The 21,653-nt window shown below is 41.4% G+C and overlaps 1 protein-coding gene across 8 annotated transcripts in view; it reads right to left on the bottom strand.

Annotated features, from left to right (window-relative positions):
* Positions 1-420: 420 nt before the first annotated feature.
* Positions 421-21,653, bottom strand: part of ANK3 (ankyrin 3) — a 568,906-nt gene continuing 547,673 nt past the window's right edge. For all 8 annotated transcript variants that reach the window (XM_027840580.1, XM_027840579.1, XM_027840582.1 and 5 more), the window contains 2 exons: positions 8,914-8,997; positions 421-1,932 (listed from right to left, as the gene is read on the bottom strand). In XM_027840580.1, coding sequence (XP_027696381.1) covers positions 8,929-8,997 — 69 coding nt within the window. In that variant the 3' untranslated portion in view covers positions 421-1,932; positions 8,914-8,928. The remainder of the gene's footprint in view (positions 1,933-8,913; positions 8,998-21,653) is intronic.

The following is a 21,653-nucleotide window of genomic DNA, read 5'->3' as shown; positions in this document are numbered from 1 at the left end:
TCGCGCCCAACGTGAATGAGCCCCCCTCGTCAGAGGAGCGGCAGACAGAACTCGTTCTAGAACGATCAAACGGAAAACCAGAGACTGGCTTCGTTTTGAGAGGCATCAAGCGAGATTGTGACAGATGGTGAAGCTGGGCACATCACACGCACAACTTTATCCGGGGGACCTCAAATGCCATCTAGTCCAACCCCATTTTACCGATGAGGAAACTGAGGGAAGTGATCTGCCCAAGGTCACCCGGGTAACCATCAGAGGCAGGCTCTGAACCCAGGTCTGTGACTCCGGAGCTGGGGCTCTCTCCACTGTACCGAGTTGCCGTGGTGGTTTTGGTGCACCAGAGATGGAAATGAACAAAAACAGGAGGGGATAATTACCTTCGGCCAGACAAGCACAAGGAGACTTCAGAGCACACATCAGTGAAGAGTTTTAACACAATTTATTTTTATGCTTAAATAATTAACTAGATCATCCAGTGTGTTTTTTTTCATACATATGTCATTAGAGCTATTTGTCAATGAATGCTGTTTTGATATGAATATAATCAACAAATTAAAGTATTTCACCAAAACCCAAATAAAAATGCCCCTTAAAACACAGCAGCCTTAAGAACCTAATATTACAGTGCTAGAATGGTTACAGATGATTGGCTTGCTGGAAGATTCTACATCTGAGCGCCAGTACACAAGACGGTAATAATTTTACAGCGTGCTGCCAGTCTATGAGCTAATATTTTCTGTTCAGTTCATTTTTTTTAAATACCAAAACTTGTGCTTCTATTGAGCACCAACCCATCTCTAAAGCTGCAAGCATTAACCCCGCTTTGTAAGCAGTTAACAGTTAGCACCCCCCCTCCCCCAAAAGCAACTATGGTAGTCTCTTTTTTTTTTTTGTTCCTTTTTTAGGTTGTTTCATTGAAAAATTGGCAACAGCAACAAATATTAGATGAAGGGCGTTGTGTTTACAGATAAAATCTCCTCTTCCGTGTCGTGGTATACTGTAGTGTTTGCAAAATTGGAAAAGATTTTAATCAAAATAAGGTGATACACATGCATCAAAATATTAGTACTCTGCAGAAAAATTTTCACAGAACTACAGAATTCCTCATTTTGGGAATCATTTAAATTTGCAGCAGATTTTAAAGATTTTTTTAAAATCAAGCTAGCAGTTTTGCATATACAAACATTATAATTGCTAATATACAAGAATTGGTGAAGATCCCCACTCCCTCCCATCCCCGGCCCCAAGTCTCCCTCATAGGTGAAGCCCCTTGGACCACCTAGTCTGTTAAATGCATTTGTGATACTTTGTTTGTGTCCTAAGAGGCAGTGCCTTATTCATATTTATTCTATTTTCTGTTAGAATTTATACAGTGTTATTTATTTACAGCAAAACTACCGATGTTTTAAAAAAGAAACAAACAGTGTTTATGCCCTGACAGTTTGGGTCCGAGAGAAATAAGGCGAGCTGCTGTGGATTTAGCCATCTGAGTATCTTTCAGTCGCTTCTATTGTCTTGTCTTCTGTCCCGTCTGGCCTCAGGAATTGTGATTTTTTGAGATGACATTAATCGAAGCTGGTAAGAGTGTGGTCCGTGTCTTGTGTGTGTGCTGCGTCATGAATGGTGCGCTCTCAGATCCTGGAAGTGAGAGGGGATTTCCATGCTCATGCGAAATTAAAATGCGTGGGACGTGTCTTTCTTTCCTTTTTTTTTCTTTCTTTTTTCTCTCTCTCTCTCTCTCTCTCTGTTTTTTTTTTTTTTTTGCATAAAAACCATGCGGTTAATGCGTGGAAGCAGCAAACACGCACGCACGTACGCACACACACACACGCATACACACACGCACACATTCTCCTCAGTGGATTTTCAATTCCTGTTGATTCTTCTTCCATGACTCCTTCTCTTGAATACTGGCAGTAAAAGCATATACTCCTATGGAAAGATAAGAAAAACAATCGGTGAGAGAAGATAACTTTCGCACGTGACTTTGTTTTAGGTTTCATTCAAAGTCAAAAGAAAAACCAATGAATGAATATGTAATACTCTATATTTTATCTAATAAGGCCTTTTCTTTACCTAATGGTGTGGAGTTAATAATGTTTTTGAACAACTAATATTATTTGTGTATTTATATACATACATACACACATGTATCATATATGTATATATACAATACACAAACACATATACATTCTCTTAGAAAAGTGATAAAAGTAATATCATAAACATATTAGCACTTGGCAGAAAAATTTCAAGAAAGGCATCTTGGTGGAGAAGGAAAATTACTGGCCTGGCATCTACTAGTCAAGGAATCACTCAACACTAAGTTGGCAATTTCCACTCTGATTTCAAACTCCACACCCCCATAGATGGTTCTGTAGATGTGTCAAAGAATAAAGGTGATTTCCGTGGGCATAGAGTCCAACCCACCAGTCAAGAGAGAGCTCATGCGGAGGAGTCTTTTTCTTAAGCTCTTGCCTCTTCCTGCAACAAGCTTATTAAATATGTTCTACTTCTGTCTTCTTGTCTATAGAAATACCATTAATTTCCTCTTCCATTTGTGCCTTCTATATTAATGCACTGAAGTTAAGATTTTCCCTGATATACTTTCAGATGAAAAGGGAAATATTCTTTCTGCCACCTGAAAGAAGGAAAACACTGAATGTTCTGAATACTTTAAAATTATTATTATTAAATCACTTAGCGTGGAGATAGTTTAGATGATACAAAGGATAAAGGAAGGATATTTGTCAATTACTTTAGTTCCTCTAAGTAAGTCCATTTCTTGTTACCAGTACCTTCAAAATGTTTTGGCCCTCCTGCTGTAAGCTGATTTGCATTTGGGACCATTATCCCAGTGTGGAGAAGGCACTTCGTGTAATGGGCAAAGGGCTTTGCACCAGATATGATGATGCATGAAAAAATATGCTTTTTTGAAAGCCCAAGCTGAACGAAGTGTTCATTGTTTGCATGAGGCATGATGAGCAGTAAAACATCCAAATGCTTTTATGAAACACAAGAACCAGTTGATGGAAAGACACAGAGGGAGGCGGCATTCATCCAACTTGAGTTCTAGCAGGAAGATTTCAAATCGTTTTCCCCCATTGTACAGACAATGCTAGAAAAGGAGCCAGTTGTTTTGACTGTTTTCTCTATCAGTTTTATATGCCTTTCAGATCTCCAAAGCAAGGAAATCATTTTAAAAAGGGCCAAGTCAGACAGCAAGCCACTTCTTGTAGGTAGTTGGGGGAGGACAGGCAGCACTTGAACACACAGTCTGTTACTTGGGAAAACATTCTAAATACGGAAAAGAACACTTCTCCATTTGTGCTTCGGGTGGGGGTGGGTGTTTTCACTTCTGAAATCTGTTATTTTTTACATTTCATTTTTTTAAGCCCAACATGGTATGCTGCTTCCTGTCAAGTCAGAATTCAGGGCATCTAAGCTGCCCTGGCCCATGCGGTATGGCCAGCTATTAGCTAGTCGCTGGTGGACTGAACTGAACTAAAGCTTAGCAGCAACATGGGACTGGCAAAGTCTCTTTCTGGCACTTGGCAGCTCAAGCTGAGGAATGCATGAGCAAACATGTGAAGATGGGAGACAGTTATCCAAAGAGACTGCCTTCCAGTCACCACAGTTCCTCTGCAAGTCCACACCCCCTGCCTTTCCTAACTATTCTCTTGATATTTACACCGTGTGTATTTATATATGTACATACTGTCTCCCCAATTAGAGGGCAAGCCTCTGGTGGGCAGGGCGATTTCATCCTTTGTACTCGTATCAGAGCACATTACTGGCACACAATAGGCATTTTAATAAACACCTGTTGATTCATTCCAAGGCTTAGTATAGAGGAAAGCCTCATGAATGGATCCCACCAGCTGAGGGGCAATGAAATTGACCTTTGTATTATTGATGACGAAAGAATTTGCTGAGAAAATTGACAAAGTGAACAAGATGGAGGCAGCAGCATTTGAACTCCCAAGAATAAACCATTTGTGAGAGCTATGGATGTTGTGTTGATGAAAATGGAGCTCACTAGACTAAATGAGGCCTATCAGGGCATTACAGGGGAGCAAAGCTTTCCAGCCCACACCAATATTCTGAGCAACTCTGGAGTTGCCTAATACTCCAAATGCCACTAACAAATTCTTGCCTCTCAGCTCCAGCTCCCCTGTATTACTCATCCATGCCCCAAGCCTACATCCTGATTTTCCGCTTCCTTTCTAAACCCACTTGTTTAAACAAATCCAAATTCAATAAACATATTAAACATCTAACATCTGCAAGGCACTGAAAATATAAAGATAGGAAAACAATGTATCTGCCACTTAACTCGTCTTCTGTCATTTCCCCTGTTCAACTCTTCTATTCTCACCTTACATACTTAGCTGTGTGACATGGTTAGCCTCTGAAAGCCTCAGTTTTCACATCTGTAAAACGGGAATGACATGCACACTTCCAACCCCTGTGTGTTGGATAGAGGGTTGTCCTCAAAACCACGTAAACCTGGGTTCAAGTGCCACCTCTGACACCTACTGGATGTGAGATCCTGGGCAGATCATTTAATCTCTCCATGCTTTTAGGCAACTCTCTAAGACTTAAATTGTAGAGAAGGTATCAATCTGCATGGGTAGAGGCAATTTCCTCACCTGGGAGTTCCCTAAAGTAATAAAATCACAAGTCCAGCCCCTATCACTATTACCTACCTTACAGGGTTGTTTTGAGGGAAAATGATCTCTAAGCTCCTTTCCAGATAAAATTTATTCCACAAAAATGCTTTGCAAACTTGAAGGCATTATGTTAATGAGGAAGAGGGTTGTTATTATTATTTTCCTTGTGGAATTTCTTCTATTTAGAACAAACCATCTTCTATCCTCATGAACATGTCCACAAACTCCTCTCCTCCCCTTCACATTCCTGAGATGAAAATGCTGCCAGTTGCTAGCTCTGGGCACTAAGGGTTGTGCCTTCTCCCCCCTTCCTTCCCTTCCAGACTCACTGAGTCCTTTTCTTTCACATCCACTTTCCACTCTGTCATCATCATTCAGTTTCCTTTTTTCAAGTCTCCATGGTCCAACCCCTCTCCACACCCTTGTCCTTTCACCCTACCTCTCTCTAGGCCAGTCTCTCACTTCCCTTGATGTGGCCAATATTTGGCTCACAGTTTTCTTCTCTGACCCCATCTCCTGCCCACATCCTAAAGGACCTTGAGATCCAATCGACACCATTCTCTGACCTCTCTGTCCTCCCTCTGCTCTGACTTTGTGGTGCCTTGAATCTCATCATTGCTGAGAACAGCTGAAGAGCCTGAGACACCCCTTTGTACTGCCATCTCCCTACTTTCCCACTCTCCCTTGGACCTACTGAATCTGGTCCTTCCTCTGTTGATATTTCAGGTTTCTAGATTCCTTTCCTATTCTCCCAAACTATCACCCCTTTCTGGTCTTTCTGTCCTTTCTTTCTTTCTGTCCTTCCTTCCTTCCTTCCTTTCTTTCTTTCTGGAGCCAATCAGGGTCACACAATTAGTAAGTGTCAAGTGTCTGAGGCTGGATTTGAACTCGGGTTCTCCTGACTCCAGGGCTGGTGCTGTACCCACTGTGCCACCTAGTTGCCCCTCTGGCTTTTCTTACATCCCTACCCATTTAGGATTCCACATCCCAGGGTTAGGAGGAACCTTAAAATCCCACTAGTCCAATCCATGCCCGGATGAGAATTTCAGCTACAGTAAACCCACCAAAAAAGAGGAAAAACTCACTACGTGGCCATTGAAGTCCCTTCTAACTCTCAAATTCTGTGACTCTGTGGTCCTGCTTGTCTACTTTTGGTTGATTTACAGCTTATCAATGTCCTTCTTTAGAAGCAGCATCCAGCATTGAACATGTGGTCCAAGTATGATATGATATGACCAGGGCAGAGTACAACTGGGTGTACCAGTTCCCTCTTCCTGGCCTCTCAACGTTGCCTTAAATCATGTTACCCTTGGGGGCTGCTATATTATACTTGTCTACTTCGTTTGAATATGTGGCCCAATAAAAACTCCCAATTTTTTCCATAAGTGCCTTTCTTCTGTTGATAATTTCCAATCTATCCCACAGATATTTTATTTAGTCACAGGTTATCTCTCCCATTAGATTGCAAACTCTTTGAGGACGAGCACTATTTTTTGCCTTTCTTTGCAATTCCAGAGCTCAGCACAATATCTGGCACACAGTAGGCACTTAACAAATGTCAGTTGACTGGTGCAGCTGCCTATTGAGTGGACAATGTTTCTGTCTTTTGCTCCTATCCTGGTACTTCTAGTAGCGATTTACTTTGGGGCCATTTGCCTTCCCGTGAATGAGGCCAGTAGCTTTAGACAGGCAGAACTCAGTCAATAAATAAACAACAAATAAGCACCTACTGCATGCCAGGCACTGTGCTAAACACTGGGTATACAGTCAAGAGTACACGATTTGGAGTCAGAGTTTGGATTCGAATACTGAATTCTCTTCTTTATTGCTTCAGTGATGGCAAACGAGTCACCTAATTTCTTGGGGCCTCAGTTTCCTCATCTGTAAATCTCTTGTGTGGAATCCTTTAAAACCAGCCATCAGCATTCCAGAAACCTCCAGCAGTCAGGCTTTAGATGTGAAACAATATATATAAAACAAGAGGAGAAAACTTAAAAATCAGTGGCAATAGATAAATGGTAGTGACAATGGGCAACATTCCATGGTTTCAATTATTTTAGGGAAAAAATAATTGATTCCCACAAGAAGGTCACTTGTTGAGCTCTCAAAGCTCTGACAGTGTCACTAGCCCATTGACCTTCCTCTTGGGCTCCCATTCAGTGTTTTGAGACTGCCACCATCTTCCTGAGCCAGAATCTCAGAAACCCTCATGGAAAGTGAGCTGCCACAGAATTGTGTCAAGTTGAACGTCCAGCCTATCTGCACTGCTCATTTCCCTTTTGGAACCCACGTGGCTATTTTTTAATTTCAAATTGAAATGAAAAGACAGATTGGTGCAGCCTGAGTTTCTCCCTCCTGTTCTAATCTAGCCCAGTTGTTCAGGGGCCAGCTCTGCAAAACCGAGAAGTGATATTATTCATAAGGCATTCGAGGTTAGGGTTAAAAATAAAAGAAAGGGTCACTTCTGTATTCACGGAATCCCTCAGAAGGACAAAGCAATTTGATAACATGAGATACTTACAGACATTCCCGATGAGGCCCAGCCTCGGGCAGGCCAGGGAAAGAATTAAGCCACAAGCATTTATGAGGCACTTACTATGGGCCAGACCCTACGGCAAGCACTGAGGTGGGATACACCATGACTGGACAGTGTGGCACAACTGTGTGAGCTAGGAATGCCTGCGTGCCCATTCTGCTTCTGAAATCTGCTTGTGGTGTGACCCTGGGCACCTGACAACCTCTTGGTGCTTTAGGCAACTATAAGATAATTGGTTGCAAAGAAAGTCCAGTTCCTATCCTTATTCTTATTATGAATAATAGCTTAATTATTTAATAAATGATATTGTATAAAATCATGCTACAAACAAAAACAGTAATAATGTACTAAAATGAGATGAAAATGACTTGTTAAAACAAAGACTATTAAACATTAAGCACAAAAAACCCCAATTCCACATGGAGCATTCCTCTCAACTAGCCTGATGCTGTACCCTGAACTGGACACCCCCAGGTAAAAGGCCTGGCACTCTTTGTACCAATAAACTTGGTACACTAAACATCCTTTTCAATAAGTTTGACTTTATATAAACTAAAGAAAACAGTACAAAGGGATTGCAATGAAAATTCCATTCAGACTTGCCTTTAGTTTTATTTCAATAGAAACCAAGCTGTTAGTTACTGATCTGTGAAAACACCAAAGGGTGGATGGATCAATACAAATCACAGGAACCATTTGGTGGGAATTATGGGTGGGCAAATATTTAGTCAGCCTGCTAAATTTTATTAGGTGGCTGGATTTCTGCACAAGTCGAAGATCCCTGAGAGAAGGGGACCATTAAAAAAGTAGGGATTCCATCAGTCTGGACACACGTCATTTGTGCTTAAGATGCATGTCTAATAAGGAGAGAGTTTATGGACTGTGAAACAAATGACAAAGACATTTCAGGGCTCAGCTGGTAATATCAGAAATATAAGGGGTGAATATCATTAAGTGAGCTTTGTAGTTCCCTTGTTTACTCTTTCAAGAAAAGAGAAAGTAATCAGACTGTATATGGATAAGAAAGAAGGAGGGGTAGCTAGGTGGTGCAGTGGATAAAGCACCGGCCCTGGAGTCAGGAGGACCTGAGTTCAGGCCTGGCCTCAGACACATAACATTTACTAGACTCTGGGCAAACCCCAATTGCCTCACCAAAAAAAAAATAAAATAAAATAAAAAAAGAAGGAAGGAAAGGAAGGAAGGAAAAAAGGAAGGAGAAAGAAAGGAAGGAAAGAAAAAAGAGAAAGAAACAAAAAAAGGAAAAAAGAGAGAGAAAGAAAGAGAAAAGAAAGGAAAAGACAGAAAAAAAGAAAGGGGGAGGAAAGGAAAGAAAGAAGAGAGGAAGGAAGGAAGAAAAGAAAGAAGGGAGGGGGAAGGAAGAAAGAATGAAAGAGAAAGAAAGGAGGGAGGGACAGAGGGAAGGAAAGAAAAGGAAGGAAAGAAAGGAGGGAAGGAAGGAAGAAAAAGAAAGAAAGAGAAAGAAGAGAGGGAAGAAAGAAAGAGAAGGATGCAAAAAAGGAAAGAAAACAAAAGAAGGAAAGGAAGAGACAGGAAGGAAGGAAGAAATTCAATGGGAAGATGACTTCCTATTGTTAAATCACGTGTTCAGTGGTAAGCTCCCTGGGTCCTCTGCCATTGGTACAATGGGGTCATCCCATTCATGAAGTCACAGGGTTGTAAATTTCAAGAAAGACATTGACTGACCGTTCCGTCCTGCCGTTATGAGTGGCTCTTCTTTTCTACAGGGCGGATTTCTTTCTTTGTCTTCACCTTATAGCCTTCTCCCTGCTTTAAAGAGAATGTACTCATTAAGATTTTATGCAGAACAAGTTTGGAGTCATAAACCAGAGTTTCCCCATGAGTCCCACGAGGCTGTATTAGGGTAATTAAAAGCAGTTTTAATCACTCCATCAAGCCACTTCCCAAACTCTGCACAGTCCATTGCCTTAATTGCTTAGCATAGCTCCAACAATATGGGATGGAATGCCATCAAAATGCCAACACATTTCTGTTTTACAGCAAGCATTCCTTTAAAGTGAGTAGGTTAGCGATGAAAGAAAAACTCCCGGTATGCTCTCTTTATGTGGCTAAGTTGGAAGAAAACCATCACTAACCCCCAAATATTGCCAAGTTGTGTCTTCTGGGGCAGACCCAGTAGAGAAACCTTTTTCTATTGTGCTGAAAAATAACTCAGTAAAAGCTCATTAAGAATAAGTACCACAAAACAATGAACCAATATGTTTGTGCCTTTAAGGGAGGTTTGCTCCTCCCCTCCCAAGCACATGGGATTATTAAAACCGTCTCCAACTTTAGGTGAAGGTTCTTTTCCCATAATGCCACTAGAAACTTTTGTTTATTTTTTTCTTATCATTTCTTTCTCCTGCTCTGGTCCTATTACTTCATCAGTATGAGGAATTCCTGATGCGGAAACGATCTCTACCATCATAGAGCTGCACATATTCTTCAACTGACAGCTTTGTTTGGGGCACTGTGAAGCTAAACCTGGGTATCTCGCTTAGGGTCACCCGTTCAGTATTTGTAAGACATGAGACTTGAACCCAGGTCTTCCCGATTTCAAGGCTAGAGCTCCAGCTACACAGCGCCTCTTATCAAAGCATATGTCTCAGAAATAAATTTATGAACTATAGACATTCACTTTTTACACTATTACAAGGGAAAACACAGGGTGGTTCCTTTTCCCCCTACTTTTTAATGATACATGTTCTATTCATTGCTACCATAAGTCACTATAGCCACCCCATCACCTCCATGGGTATTATCATTTCACTGGTATAGGGACAGTGGCTCATGGAGAGGCAGTGGGTAGAGAGGATAAAGAGCTGGCTCTGGAATCAGGGAGACCCAGCCTCTGGCATATCCTGGATGAGTGACCCTGAGCAAGATCTTTAAAATCTTAGTAACCCAGGCAGCTCTCTAAGACAGGCGTTCTTAACCTAGCTTGTATCACGAACACTTGCAGCTGTCTGGAGAAACCTAGGGACCCTCTTCTCAGAGCAATATTTTTAAATGCATAAAATAAGACACAAGGGATTACAAAGAAAGTCAAGTCTATTGAAACACAGTTATCTAAATATATTAAAAAACAAACAAACAAGTTCATAGACCCAAGGTCGAGAACATCTGCTCTAAGACCATACACTGAAGAAGTTTCGACCTGTCCCAGTATAAGGACTTTCCTCCTTGGGATTTCCCAACACCAATGAAATAGAGTTTATAGAGAGCTAAGGAAGAGGGAGCACTATGAGAAAAGGAAGCCAGAGACAATTTTAAGTGAGAGATGGGGTTTCATTCTCCTGTGCCACACATAGAAGTCAAGTTCAAATAGTAGGTAAACTAAAGATAGGGTTTCCAGAAATCCATCTTGTGAAGCTCCTCTGTTGGGTTGATGTTCCATGTTAGATTTGCTATTCTGTCCCTGGACATTCTGAGGGAATCACACGGTGAATACAGCATAGAATTTACTTATCACGGAAGTCCTACTTTCTTATGCTTCCATCTTACAAAACCCCAAATTTCCTTTTATGTCTATACCCAGGAAAGCTGGTAGGGAAGAAACTATTACACTCAACGGCTGTGCAAGCAGTCAACCCATCAACATTTATAAAGTGCCTCCTCTGTGCTAAGCACACACAGGAACAGCCAAAGCAGGTTAATTAAGCTCCTTTGTTTGTTTGTTTGTTTGTTTGTTTAAAGAGAATCCCATCTCTCTGTCTTCAGCTGAACAGAGATGGAATTCTGGAAGAACTTTAAGCAGAAAAGCCCATTCTTGCTTCCCTTCAAAGGTGAGACAATTTCATTCCACCACACTGGGAAAGCCCAGTCTTTCAGCCACACGGGTGAGGTCGTTCACACAGCCTTGAGTTAGTCCGCTGCCTTTCCCCCCGTTTTGCGAGCACCCGCTATTACCATTTCACCAAATATCGACTCTTGTGGTAAAGTGATACGTCTCACTACTTTCCGCGTGATCTGTGGGGATCAATAAGGGAAAAGATTTTTCTCCCATTGATAAAGATAAAACAGCAGAAAAAAAGTCAAGCTTTTTTTTGGAATGCAGAAAGTCTGAGTAGCAAGAGCAGTACAAAACCCCAGCAGTCATTACTTTTCTCGTGATGATGGCGCCTTCTTCATCAGTAAACTGTTCTTCTGTAACAGACTCAACCGGAATGTTTTTTGCTTCCTCTCCCTAAAGAATGTGTCATAGAGGTTAGCAACTAAACCGAACTTGTATTCTGAGAGGTCCACACCACTCCACACACCATACACATGCACTGCCAAAATTTAAGAAATAAGATGGACTATGAAATGCATTTAATACTCTAGGGGAAAAAATACGAAGACACCAACCAAATATTTGTAGCATACCAAGTGGTTCTGGGAAGCCATTGATTGAGCATTGGGAAGATTTCCCTACTCTATGAGCAGCATGGAACATTTCCATAATGTTAGGGAGCTGGAGTCTCTGGTTCCATGACTGTAGGCAGCACTGAAAACATGCTCTTGTACAGGCACATGAAGGAGGGTTAGCTATAAGAAGCAAGGATGTAGAATCTGATAGGGGCAGAATAAGAATCACAAAACCAGAGACGATAGAACTAGGAGGCCCTTGGAAATCAACTGGACAACAGGAACATGGTGCACAGAGCTGAGAGGGGTGTTAGAAATCTACCGGGTCCAACCCCCTCTTTTTGCAGACAGGGAAACTGAGGCCCAGAAAGTGAGTCGCCTGTGGTCAGAAAGATAATGGAAAAATTGGGTTTTGAACCTAGGAGTCCAGACACCCAGTCCGCCCCACTCTCTTACCTCCATACCTCTAAACTCACGTTACTTCATTTGTAAAGAAAGATCTAACAGCCCCAGCCAGAACTGAGAGCAGTAGTTCAAATCATCCCTCCGAAGAGAAAACTTTGTTGTCCTTACTACAGTAAATTAGTGTAGGATACTGTGAAATCTGTTTTTGTGTTTTTATAATACCCCAACTAAGACAATGTCCTATGCATTTTTCTCCCTTTAAAAATCTTTTCTTCTCAGTGAAAGGTGCAAATTAAACTTAAAAAAATTGGGCAAACAGAGAAGTTCTGAAAAAATTGTAAAGGTTTGGGAAATTATATCTTGGGAATTAGTTAGCCTATACATTATTATCAGTACCTAACAGTAATGAATATGTCCCTTTAAGGTGGCAGCGTGCTTTATATATACTATCTCATTTGATACCAAAACTCTATTATTCCCCATTTTATAGATGAGTAAACTGAGGCTGTGACTTGCCCAGAGTTCTGCAGCTAGTAAGTACCTGAGGCAGGTCTTGAACTCAGACCCTCCCTACTCCAAGTTCAGTGCTTCATCTAGTGGCCCACAGAGATTGAGGCATCTAACACTCACTGCTGTCGAACCCAGGGAGGGGTTACTCATGAAATGGTCCCTTCTGGAGGTGGTTTAGTCATTATTTATCTGCTAACACAGATTAGCAAGTATCTGGGTGCCAACTTTGGTGGACCTTCTCTATAGACTTTCAAGATTCCTTCTACTTCTGTGATATAAGTTCCTAGTGATTGCCTTGCATACAGTAGGAGCTTAATTATAACTGCCGAATTGAATAAAAAAGGAAGTAAAAACCCCAAACTGACCGATGTTCCGTGTCCCATTACTTTTTAAAACTTGTGCAACGGGACCAGTGATCTAGCCTCATTCCAGCCTGACTCCCCTAAGTCTGGAGAAGGATGGGGACTTACTCTAGGTTACACAGATGGGAAACCGTGGTCAGGATCTGAACCTGGGCCCTCAGACCCAGTGCTCTTCCTGCTCTCTCCCTGGGTACCTCTCCCCAGGTGCTCAAACTCACTTTGTTTTATTATCTGATCAAGTCAAATAACTGTTCTGGGCCTCAGAACCTAAACTCCTTATTTTAGAGGTGAGAAAACTGAAAGTGACTTTCTCAGGGTCACAGAGCCTAGAAAGGCCTGGATAGGCCTGGATTAGGATTTGAACCTGCATCTGCTGACCCCAAGTCCAGGGCTCTATACAGCCACACCAAAGCCTGTTTGAGCCCAGGTTAAGTGCTTCCTGTGGTCTGTTTGGTATTCGAGTGACTTGCATGAGTGCATATATGTCTCACCTCCTTTATGTCTAGATACACATGGAGATCTCAATGGGCCACAAAGATTCTGTAAGAATAGGCCGTGGTGCTCTGGCTGTGGAGTCAGGAGGACTTGAGTTCAAATTTGGTCTCAGACACTTGACACTTACTAGCTGTGTGACCCTGGGCAAGTCACTTAACCCCAACTGCCTCACAATTAAAAAAAAAAAATTGGCCATGCTGGACTAATCCCATATTATATTTTTGAGGTTGTCGATACTGGTCATCTGGATTTTAGCCAGGCTTGACCAAGTTCCTCCTGGGGTCCCTCTAGACAAGATGAAGGTGTGAGCTCACTATGATTAGGCAATTCTATGACTGGCCTATTGACCAGGCTCAGTGATGATGACAATTAATTTTAATAATATTTCTTACAGAAAACTTTAAGGTTGGTAAAACATACTACATACATCATTTGATCCTCCCAACCACTTTGTGAGGTACCTGAAAGAAGAGGGAGTGGGGGAGATGCCTTCTTGGTTTGGCCCTTATTTAGCAAATATGTCCACTGTTTCATCTGGTTTGCAGAAGGCTCTGCTGAGTTCCCTGTGCCTACACATACCCCTTGTGCCTAGCTATGATCTGCTACAATCATCTGTGTGACCTTGAACAAATCCCTTGGCTTCTGTAAGACTCAACTGTAAAATGAAAGGCCTGGACCCCATGACCCTCTGGGTCCTTGTGTTATAATGTAATACCATGGGAGGGTCACTGGACTTGGGGGGCAGTCAGGAGACCTATGCAATAGGGTGGGGGCTCTTGGAGACCTTTTATATGTCCAACACACCACCTTTGACAGGTCGGTGAAACCTATGGACCCCTCCTCAGAATCATATTCTTATATGCACAAAATAATACACAAAGGATGGGAAAAGAAAGCAGTCTTATTGAAATATAGTTATCAAAACATTAAAACAAAAAAGGTCATGGATCCTAGAATAAGACCCCTTGTACTAGGGCAAAGAATGGCAGATTTGAAGTTTGAAGACGTGGCTCTGTTCCTGTATGTGCGACCTTAGGGAAGCCAGCAGCCCTGGGCCTCAGTTTACAGTTTCCTGGTGTAAAATGAGGGGTACGAATAAGGTCATCTCTTAAGGTCTTTGCCAGCCTTAAAATTCTAGGCTCTTAGATGGAGGTAAGTGGAAGGTCAGCCATGTTCTGGAAATACAATGAAAAGAACATGGCTGGGGCAGCTAGGTGGCACAGTGGATAGAGCACAGCCCTGAAGTCAGGAGGACCTGAGTTCAAATTCGGCCTCAGACCAAACACTTGACACTTACTAGCTGTGTGACCCTGGGCAAGTCACTTAGCCCCAATTGCCTAAAAACTAAAAAAAAAGAAAAGAAAAGAAAAGAAAAGAAAAGAAAAGAAAAGAACATGGCTACACACTGTGCGTGAAATCCCGCTCTGATGTTCTGATGCCTTTCTCCATATCTAGCCCATGACTCAGGTCACTCATGGGCTTCTATCTACAGTCACTGCAAGATAATGCTGATCCTCTTAAAAAAGGAACACATGCCTAGGTAGAAAGATGGATTCCTTCCTCTAAGCAAGGCACTGGTGAAATGCCATGAGGGTCAAGCAAGCAAACAATATTGTCTTTATAGTAACTCAGCGTCTCATTTCTCAACTTAAAATGAAAGCATTGGGCAAGTTTCCTTGCCCATAAAACATAAGACTCAGATGGCAATTAAATTGACTTGGTTTATTTACACATATAAAGCCTAATTCGGACTATAGCTATTTCTAATTTGTTGGGGTTTTTCATTTGGGTTCCCCTCCTCCCACTATTTGATGCCTCCTTATGGCACTGAGGTGGTGCTGGATTCAGAGTCCACCATCAAAAATTAGTCTAGGTCAGCGTGGAGAGGCCCATTATCTGAAGGTGGGCCACAGGAGACAGCCGCAAACAACGCAGACTCTCTACTTTACTAGAGGCTTCAATAATAATGACGATGAGAATTTAATAAATGCTTGTTAATTAATACTTCAGAGCTAGGAGTGACTTTTGTCTATACATCCCCGGTTCCTAGCACAGTGCCTGGTACATAGTAGGTACTTAATAAATGCCTGTTAATTAATAATGTAGAGCTAGATGTAACTTCAGAGACCTTCTAGTTCAGACAGAAGAGGCAGCCGAAGCCTAAAGGTACGTTACATGACTTGCTCAAGGTCACACAATAAACGTCATAATAAATATCAGAGGTGGGATCTGAACCAAAGTCCATGGACCCCAGAGCTCACTCTTCCAGCCACCTTTCAATCACCTGGAGACCCCAGTGTGAGATATTGCCTCCAAAATGGACCATGTGGGGCTCCATGTTCCATAGAGTTGTTTTGTGTATTACTATGCTCCTCTGGGGCCATGTGGTGGCAGAGAACTGGGCTCCCTTCGTGGAAGGGCTGCCTCGGGCCATTGTGGGCTTCCCCTCCCTGATTGCCTTCAGACGAAGGATGTGGGTGACCACTTGTCAGAAAGGATGCAGGCTGGGTTCCTGTTTGGGTCCAGGTTGTACTAGATGACCCCCAAGGTCCTTCTAGCTCTGCTGCTCTGTAAATCTGTATGGTTTTGGCAATGGGCTCAATGTCGGCAATCAGGCAATCAATTGATCAGGAAGCATTGATTAAAACCAAGAATGAGCCTTTAGACTGAGGGTCCTACCTAGGCACAACTAAGCTGTGTCCAGAGAGCCTCATCACCCAGATCGGCCCCCTTGCCCGGCTAATTAATTCTTTTAGATGCAGCCACTCATTATGACTGTCTGTTACAGTAGAGTGTGGTCACATTGGTGACATCATGGCTTCTTGAAGCAGTTAAGTGCTGATGAGGTAAAGAATTTCAACATGTAATAGTCATGTGGATTCAATCAATCAATGGGCATTTATGAAGCACCTACTATGGGCCAGGCCTTGGAGTAGGAGCAAAGTTAAAGAGCAGGATTTGGAGACTGAGGGCCTGACCTTAAATATGGCTACAGGATTTTTAACTGTGACTTTGAGCAAGTCCCTGCGACTGGACGTCTCAGCTTCCTCGTCAGTAAAATGAGGGAGGGGACAAAGGAAGCAATCTGTCTCCTTTGAGCTCTAAATCCTGATTTTTCCAGCCGTCTCACTGTGGTAAAGTTAGTATGACAAGTCAGGTATTTCAGACACTAATAACTGGGCTTTGCTCATATAAAATTGGGCGGGAAGCTGCCTCCTGACGGACGGTGTGAGAAGACCTCCTCTGGCCTGAGGTTAATTTGGGAGTCTCCCTGGATATATTTCTTCCCACATGTGATTTCAGAGGATGGCTTATTTTCTCCCCCATTATTCTAGAAGTCATTGAAAGAACTCACTATCCAAGGGCAAATCTGGGATGTTGCCCCCTTTCATTCATTTGCCCTTTATAAAACCCACCATCTGGCAAGGTCCACAGATTCTGAACACACAGCGCATGCAACAGGCCCATCTCCCTGGGAGGAAGGCTCATTGAAGGTCTCCTAGAACAGAAAGGTCACCCATACATGTCTATGTATATGTATATGGGCCGAGTGTGGTCTGAATCAAATTAAAATATAACTGAGAAATATTTAACAAAACAAATACAAATACAATAAAACATGGATAAAATAAAACTAAGTCAATATGTGGCCTGGAGGAATCCTTATATGGAGATTAGTTTATACCCATGTGAGTGTATATACACACACGCAAACACATATGTGTATCTCGACACATATATATGTGAATCTAGGAATACCAGACATTATTTTACACAAAGCTTTGTTGAAAATATTCCCTTATTTCCCCACATTCTCTAATCATGATAATGTTATCTCTAAAGGGATATGGGAAAGGCTTTTTAGCTGATTATAGGTGGGAATTAGTATTTCACGGGCTTTGGCATGTTTTAGGATAAAGTCCAGGTAGTATCTAAATTCAGCATGATCACTCCATGACATCTTAAACTAGACTCTAACTGCATCTAGGTTTAGGTCTCTTATGGCTAAATATTCGCTCACCCCTTCATGGTCACTGTCCAGTTTGACATAGGATGCTAGCCTTCTGAAGAATGTACATATATATGTATATATATATACACATGCACACACACACACATATACACATATACGTGCATACACACACATGGGAAGCTTCCTTGGCTTTCATTCTGTCACATGCCAGGACTCCTCCTGACCTTTTCCATATGCCTGTAATTAATGAAGGCCTTACTGCCATCTCTCAAGCTAGAAGTATAAGCAATAGGTATCTGGGACCAGGAAGGGAAAGAGTTGTATTCTCTGGTCCTATTTATATTCCTCACGTCCTTGGGCAGGCATTCTGCAATATCAGTATTGAATTTCATTAAGTGACCTCTCCCTCCAAGATGCATTAGTTGTTCATGCAATCCAGCACCCGTCAAAAAACACGTCTAACCCAATCTCCGAGGCCTTGTGAAGATCCTCGCTTACTGCCAAATGTTGGCATAGATGGAAACACTCTACCATGCGACACAGCTGATTTAGTAGTACAAGACTTTCTGGGATGGTTAACCTAGCCGTTTTTAAAAAGCAGGACATGCTAGATACCAAAATCCACTAAGAAGGAATTTCCATCAAGTCCAGCAGAGTCCCCCACTCCAATCCAACTGTGGGATACCTTTATAATCAAACGTCGGCGGGTAATTCGGGTAATGACACCCCGTTCTTCCTCTGAGCTTGAATAACTCTCGCTCTCTTTATCGTCCTGACAAATGCATTTGGGGTAGAATTTCATCAGCACATTTAAAAGAAGAGACACATTAAGATGGGAAATCAAGAAAGAAACTCTTTTCCTCAATTTTTTTTTTGTGGTTTGAGGAAATAAAATTTTTCATGTTTAGAAGGCTCTGTGCATAGAACAGTGCTCTGCACACATTAGGGGATTAGTTAATAGGGAATGGATAAATACCTGAGTTGGTAGGAAAATAGAAATACCCAGAAGGCAAAAACTTCTGGAGTGGGAAATGAAATATGGTAACTCTGAGTATGCAGAAGAGAGAAAAGAAAAGAGTGAAGAGAGGAGAAGGAATGGGGAAATTTTGGGAGAAGGAATTTCACACACACACACACAAAGTCACAAACTGCAAGACTTCAAAAACTATTTGAGATGTTGGAAATGATTTCTACTCCTTGGATCAGACTAGCAAAAACTCAAAACAAAATTTAATTTTGAGCCAGTTTTTATATATTCAAACATCAAGAGATAAATAAAGTCATAATTCTTGACAAAAGCAATCTCATTACAGCTAAGACAAGGAGCTGGGACTTTTGAAAATATTACTGGAAATTTAGAGATTGGAGATAGTTTTCTATTAAAAATATGATTTTTATACATAACTATAATGGTATTTTTTATTTATGTCTATTAGCTAGTCATTCATCATTCTTATAAGTTCTACAAATGAAAATGAGTAGGTTATTTCATGAATCTAGTATAATATGGATGAAACCATGGTGCATACACACATATGTGTATGTCTGTATATACTTCAGAAAATAGAGTATTTTAGCAAAACTAAAATCTGGATATATCGGGATTCCTTAAAACAGCACTGCCTTAGGTACTTAAGATAAATTTAAAAAGAACAAAATTGAGAAGATGCATTAAATTTCAACAAATAATTATGAAGTGCCTAGTGCGTGAGAGTCATTGCCTCGTGAAGAAAAAACACACTCACTCATGAATTTGATAGAGTGGACAATGGCATTCACTGAGATGATTCCATTTCTGATTTTCAGTGGAAGGGCTCTGGAAATAATACTTGATTTTCTAAGTATACTTATTTACCCCTAAAACATAATGGCCCAGTAGACGGTAGTTGTAGCAAAGTCCACAGGAACAGAAAATTAAAATGCCAGCAGGCAGAGAGAGAAATCAGAAGAAAAAAAAAATACCAGAATAGTACAGGATTAGCCAGTATCAATTATTTTGAATTGGCAAAAGTTATTCGAAAGCAGATGATAGCATAGCTCCAGGCTTCCTCAAGGAAGAAAGAGCTGATTAGCTGTGTAGAGGTCTTGGTGACATCTTCCCTGGCCTTGCAGGAAAATTCATCTTCCACTTAATTCTCCCCTGGGAGGAATTCAATGTTTAAGGAATTTACTGCATGTGGATAATTTAGCATTCCTGCTGCGCCTTAATTACCAGAAATACTAAAACATTAACTTGGGGCATTCTGAAGGGGCTACTTAAATCAAGACATGGTTTTGAGATTCAACAACAACAACAATAATAGCTGCTCTTTCCACAGTGCTAAAAGGATTAGAAAGTCCTTTCCTTATAACATGCCAGTGGGTACAGAACTGATCTTTCCCAAGGAAAGTTACCGTCTAAGACAATGGCATTAATGGGGAGGAGGAGGAAGCAAAGGGGAACATTCAGAAAAGCCATATGCTAAATTAGTCAAAACCATTTTTTTTTCTAAGACATAAAGGTCACCACTTGGAAACTGTGACAAAAAGTGAAAAATACGACCAGCTTCCATTACAAAATCAAGGCAAGGATGGTCTTGTAGTCCCACAAAAGGGTCTCAGAGTGAGCTCTCCCAGGGTGGCCAAGGCCACGGTGGTGGCGTGGGAGAGAGTCTCCATTCTGCTCCCTGCCTGTCCCGTGGAGCACAGCGGAGAGAACGCTTCTCACTAAGTGAGGCGGAAGGTGGTGGGTGAGGACTTCCCCACTGGTCTCTGCCATGAGCAGCTGCGGGGATTGGGGTGAGAAGCGGTGCTTATTTACCTGGTAACAGCAAGCAGCGATCCATGTAAGAGCCACACCTGGACTTCTAACCTGATTTTGGGGGGGACAAAAAGGGTGGCTGTTTTCTGAGATGATACAGTTGACAACCTTGTTGATTAATACTTGCTGTAGCCACAAAGGGTACAGCAGGGACCCTTTTGATATATTTTTAGCTTAGGCTCACATTATTTGGGGTAGAAAGGATGTGGGTCTCAACTCCACATGAATGAGAAAGCAGTTTACCTTCACCTTGCTTTTCAATGCCTTACTAATTATGACTGAAAATAACTGGCTAGGGCTCCTTCTCATAATGAGGATGAAAACTCGTTTAAGTGAATCTTTCAAATGGTCATCATTTTCTATTGCTTGAGATGCCTGATCACTTGATTCCACCTGTGGATGAGAACCTCACTTCCAAACTCTTGGGAATCTTCTAAAGGCCGTATGTGAATGAACTATAGTATCTACTATCTAAACTCAATGAGCAATCAGTCATAGCTTCCAAAAATCTCTATCCGTTACACCACACTGCCCTTCAAGTTGCTATACTGGTCAAAACTAAAATAAAAGGGAACTGATGCCTAGAAATGTCCTGTCTCTAAAGAGCCACCATAAAAAGAAGGGTCAGAAAATGCATCAGCCTATCAATCATCCATACTATTATTCCACTAACATTCCCAAATAAAATCACAGATCTCGGCAATCTTTATAGTATAGGCATCTCACTGACTCATGGTAAAAATGAGTTTTGAACAGAAAGTAAGCTCCCATGAAGGCAAAAACTACTTAATTATGGTCTTGTATTCTTGGCACCTAGCCTAGTGCCTGGCACATAGTAGGTGCTTAGCCAGTGCTCATTAAATGAATTAATCTCCTTTTATTTCTTCTGCTAAAATAAAAAAATGGCAAAAAGGTGGGTTGTAGTCATCAAAAGGAAGAAAATAAAAGGATATCATTAATTTATGAAGTAGGTAAGTTAACCTTAAAGAAATCTTTTAAGAAAATCCTCTCTCCCAATGGAGAGACCAAAAGAAAATGATCAAAATGTCAGACGGATCAGAGAGCTTTCACTCTTCTCTTTGAAGGTTCCAGGCTAGATTATGATGCCTGGGAGGTGTGAGGGCTTAGCCAAGTGTCCAATATATGAATCAAGGAAGTACGTACAGAGATTGGAGGGAGCCAGCACGATTCCCAGATTCTATGAACTTTCTATCACTTCCGTTTTACGAATGCCAAAGAATACGAATATGTACTTGGAAGGGCACAGAGACAGATACCCCAAGAAACCTTCTCATAGATACTGACTTGAGCAAATAACTACACCAAGGAAAGACGTATGCTTACAACAATTCAGAAAATGATCTTTCAAAAATAAACTTTTAAATTCCCAAATTTCCTTCCATTTTTCATAAATCAGACCTTTAAAAACAAGTGCAGAAAGTTTTTAAACAAGGCCACAAAAAGCCAGGAATTGTACTAATTCCGTATCGTCGCTTCACAATGGTGAATAATTCCTATTTCGTTTTAGATTGCA

The sequence above is a fragment of the Vombatus ursinus genome, unplaced genomic scaffold (genome assembly GCF_900497805.2).
Source record: "Vombatus ursinus unplaced genomic scaffold, bare-nosed wombat genome assembly UNPS02014847.1, whole genome shotgun sequence".
In the NCBI taxonomy this organism is placed as follows: Eukaryota; Metazoa; Chordata; class Mammalia; order Diprotodontia; family Vombatidae; genus Vombatus; species Vombatus ursinus.
Note: the sequence above shows the minus strand (reverse complement) of the source record. Positions and strands in the feature narration are given on the sequence as shown.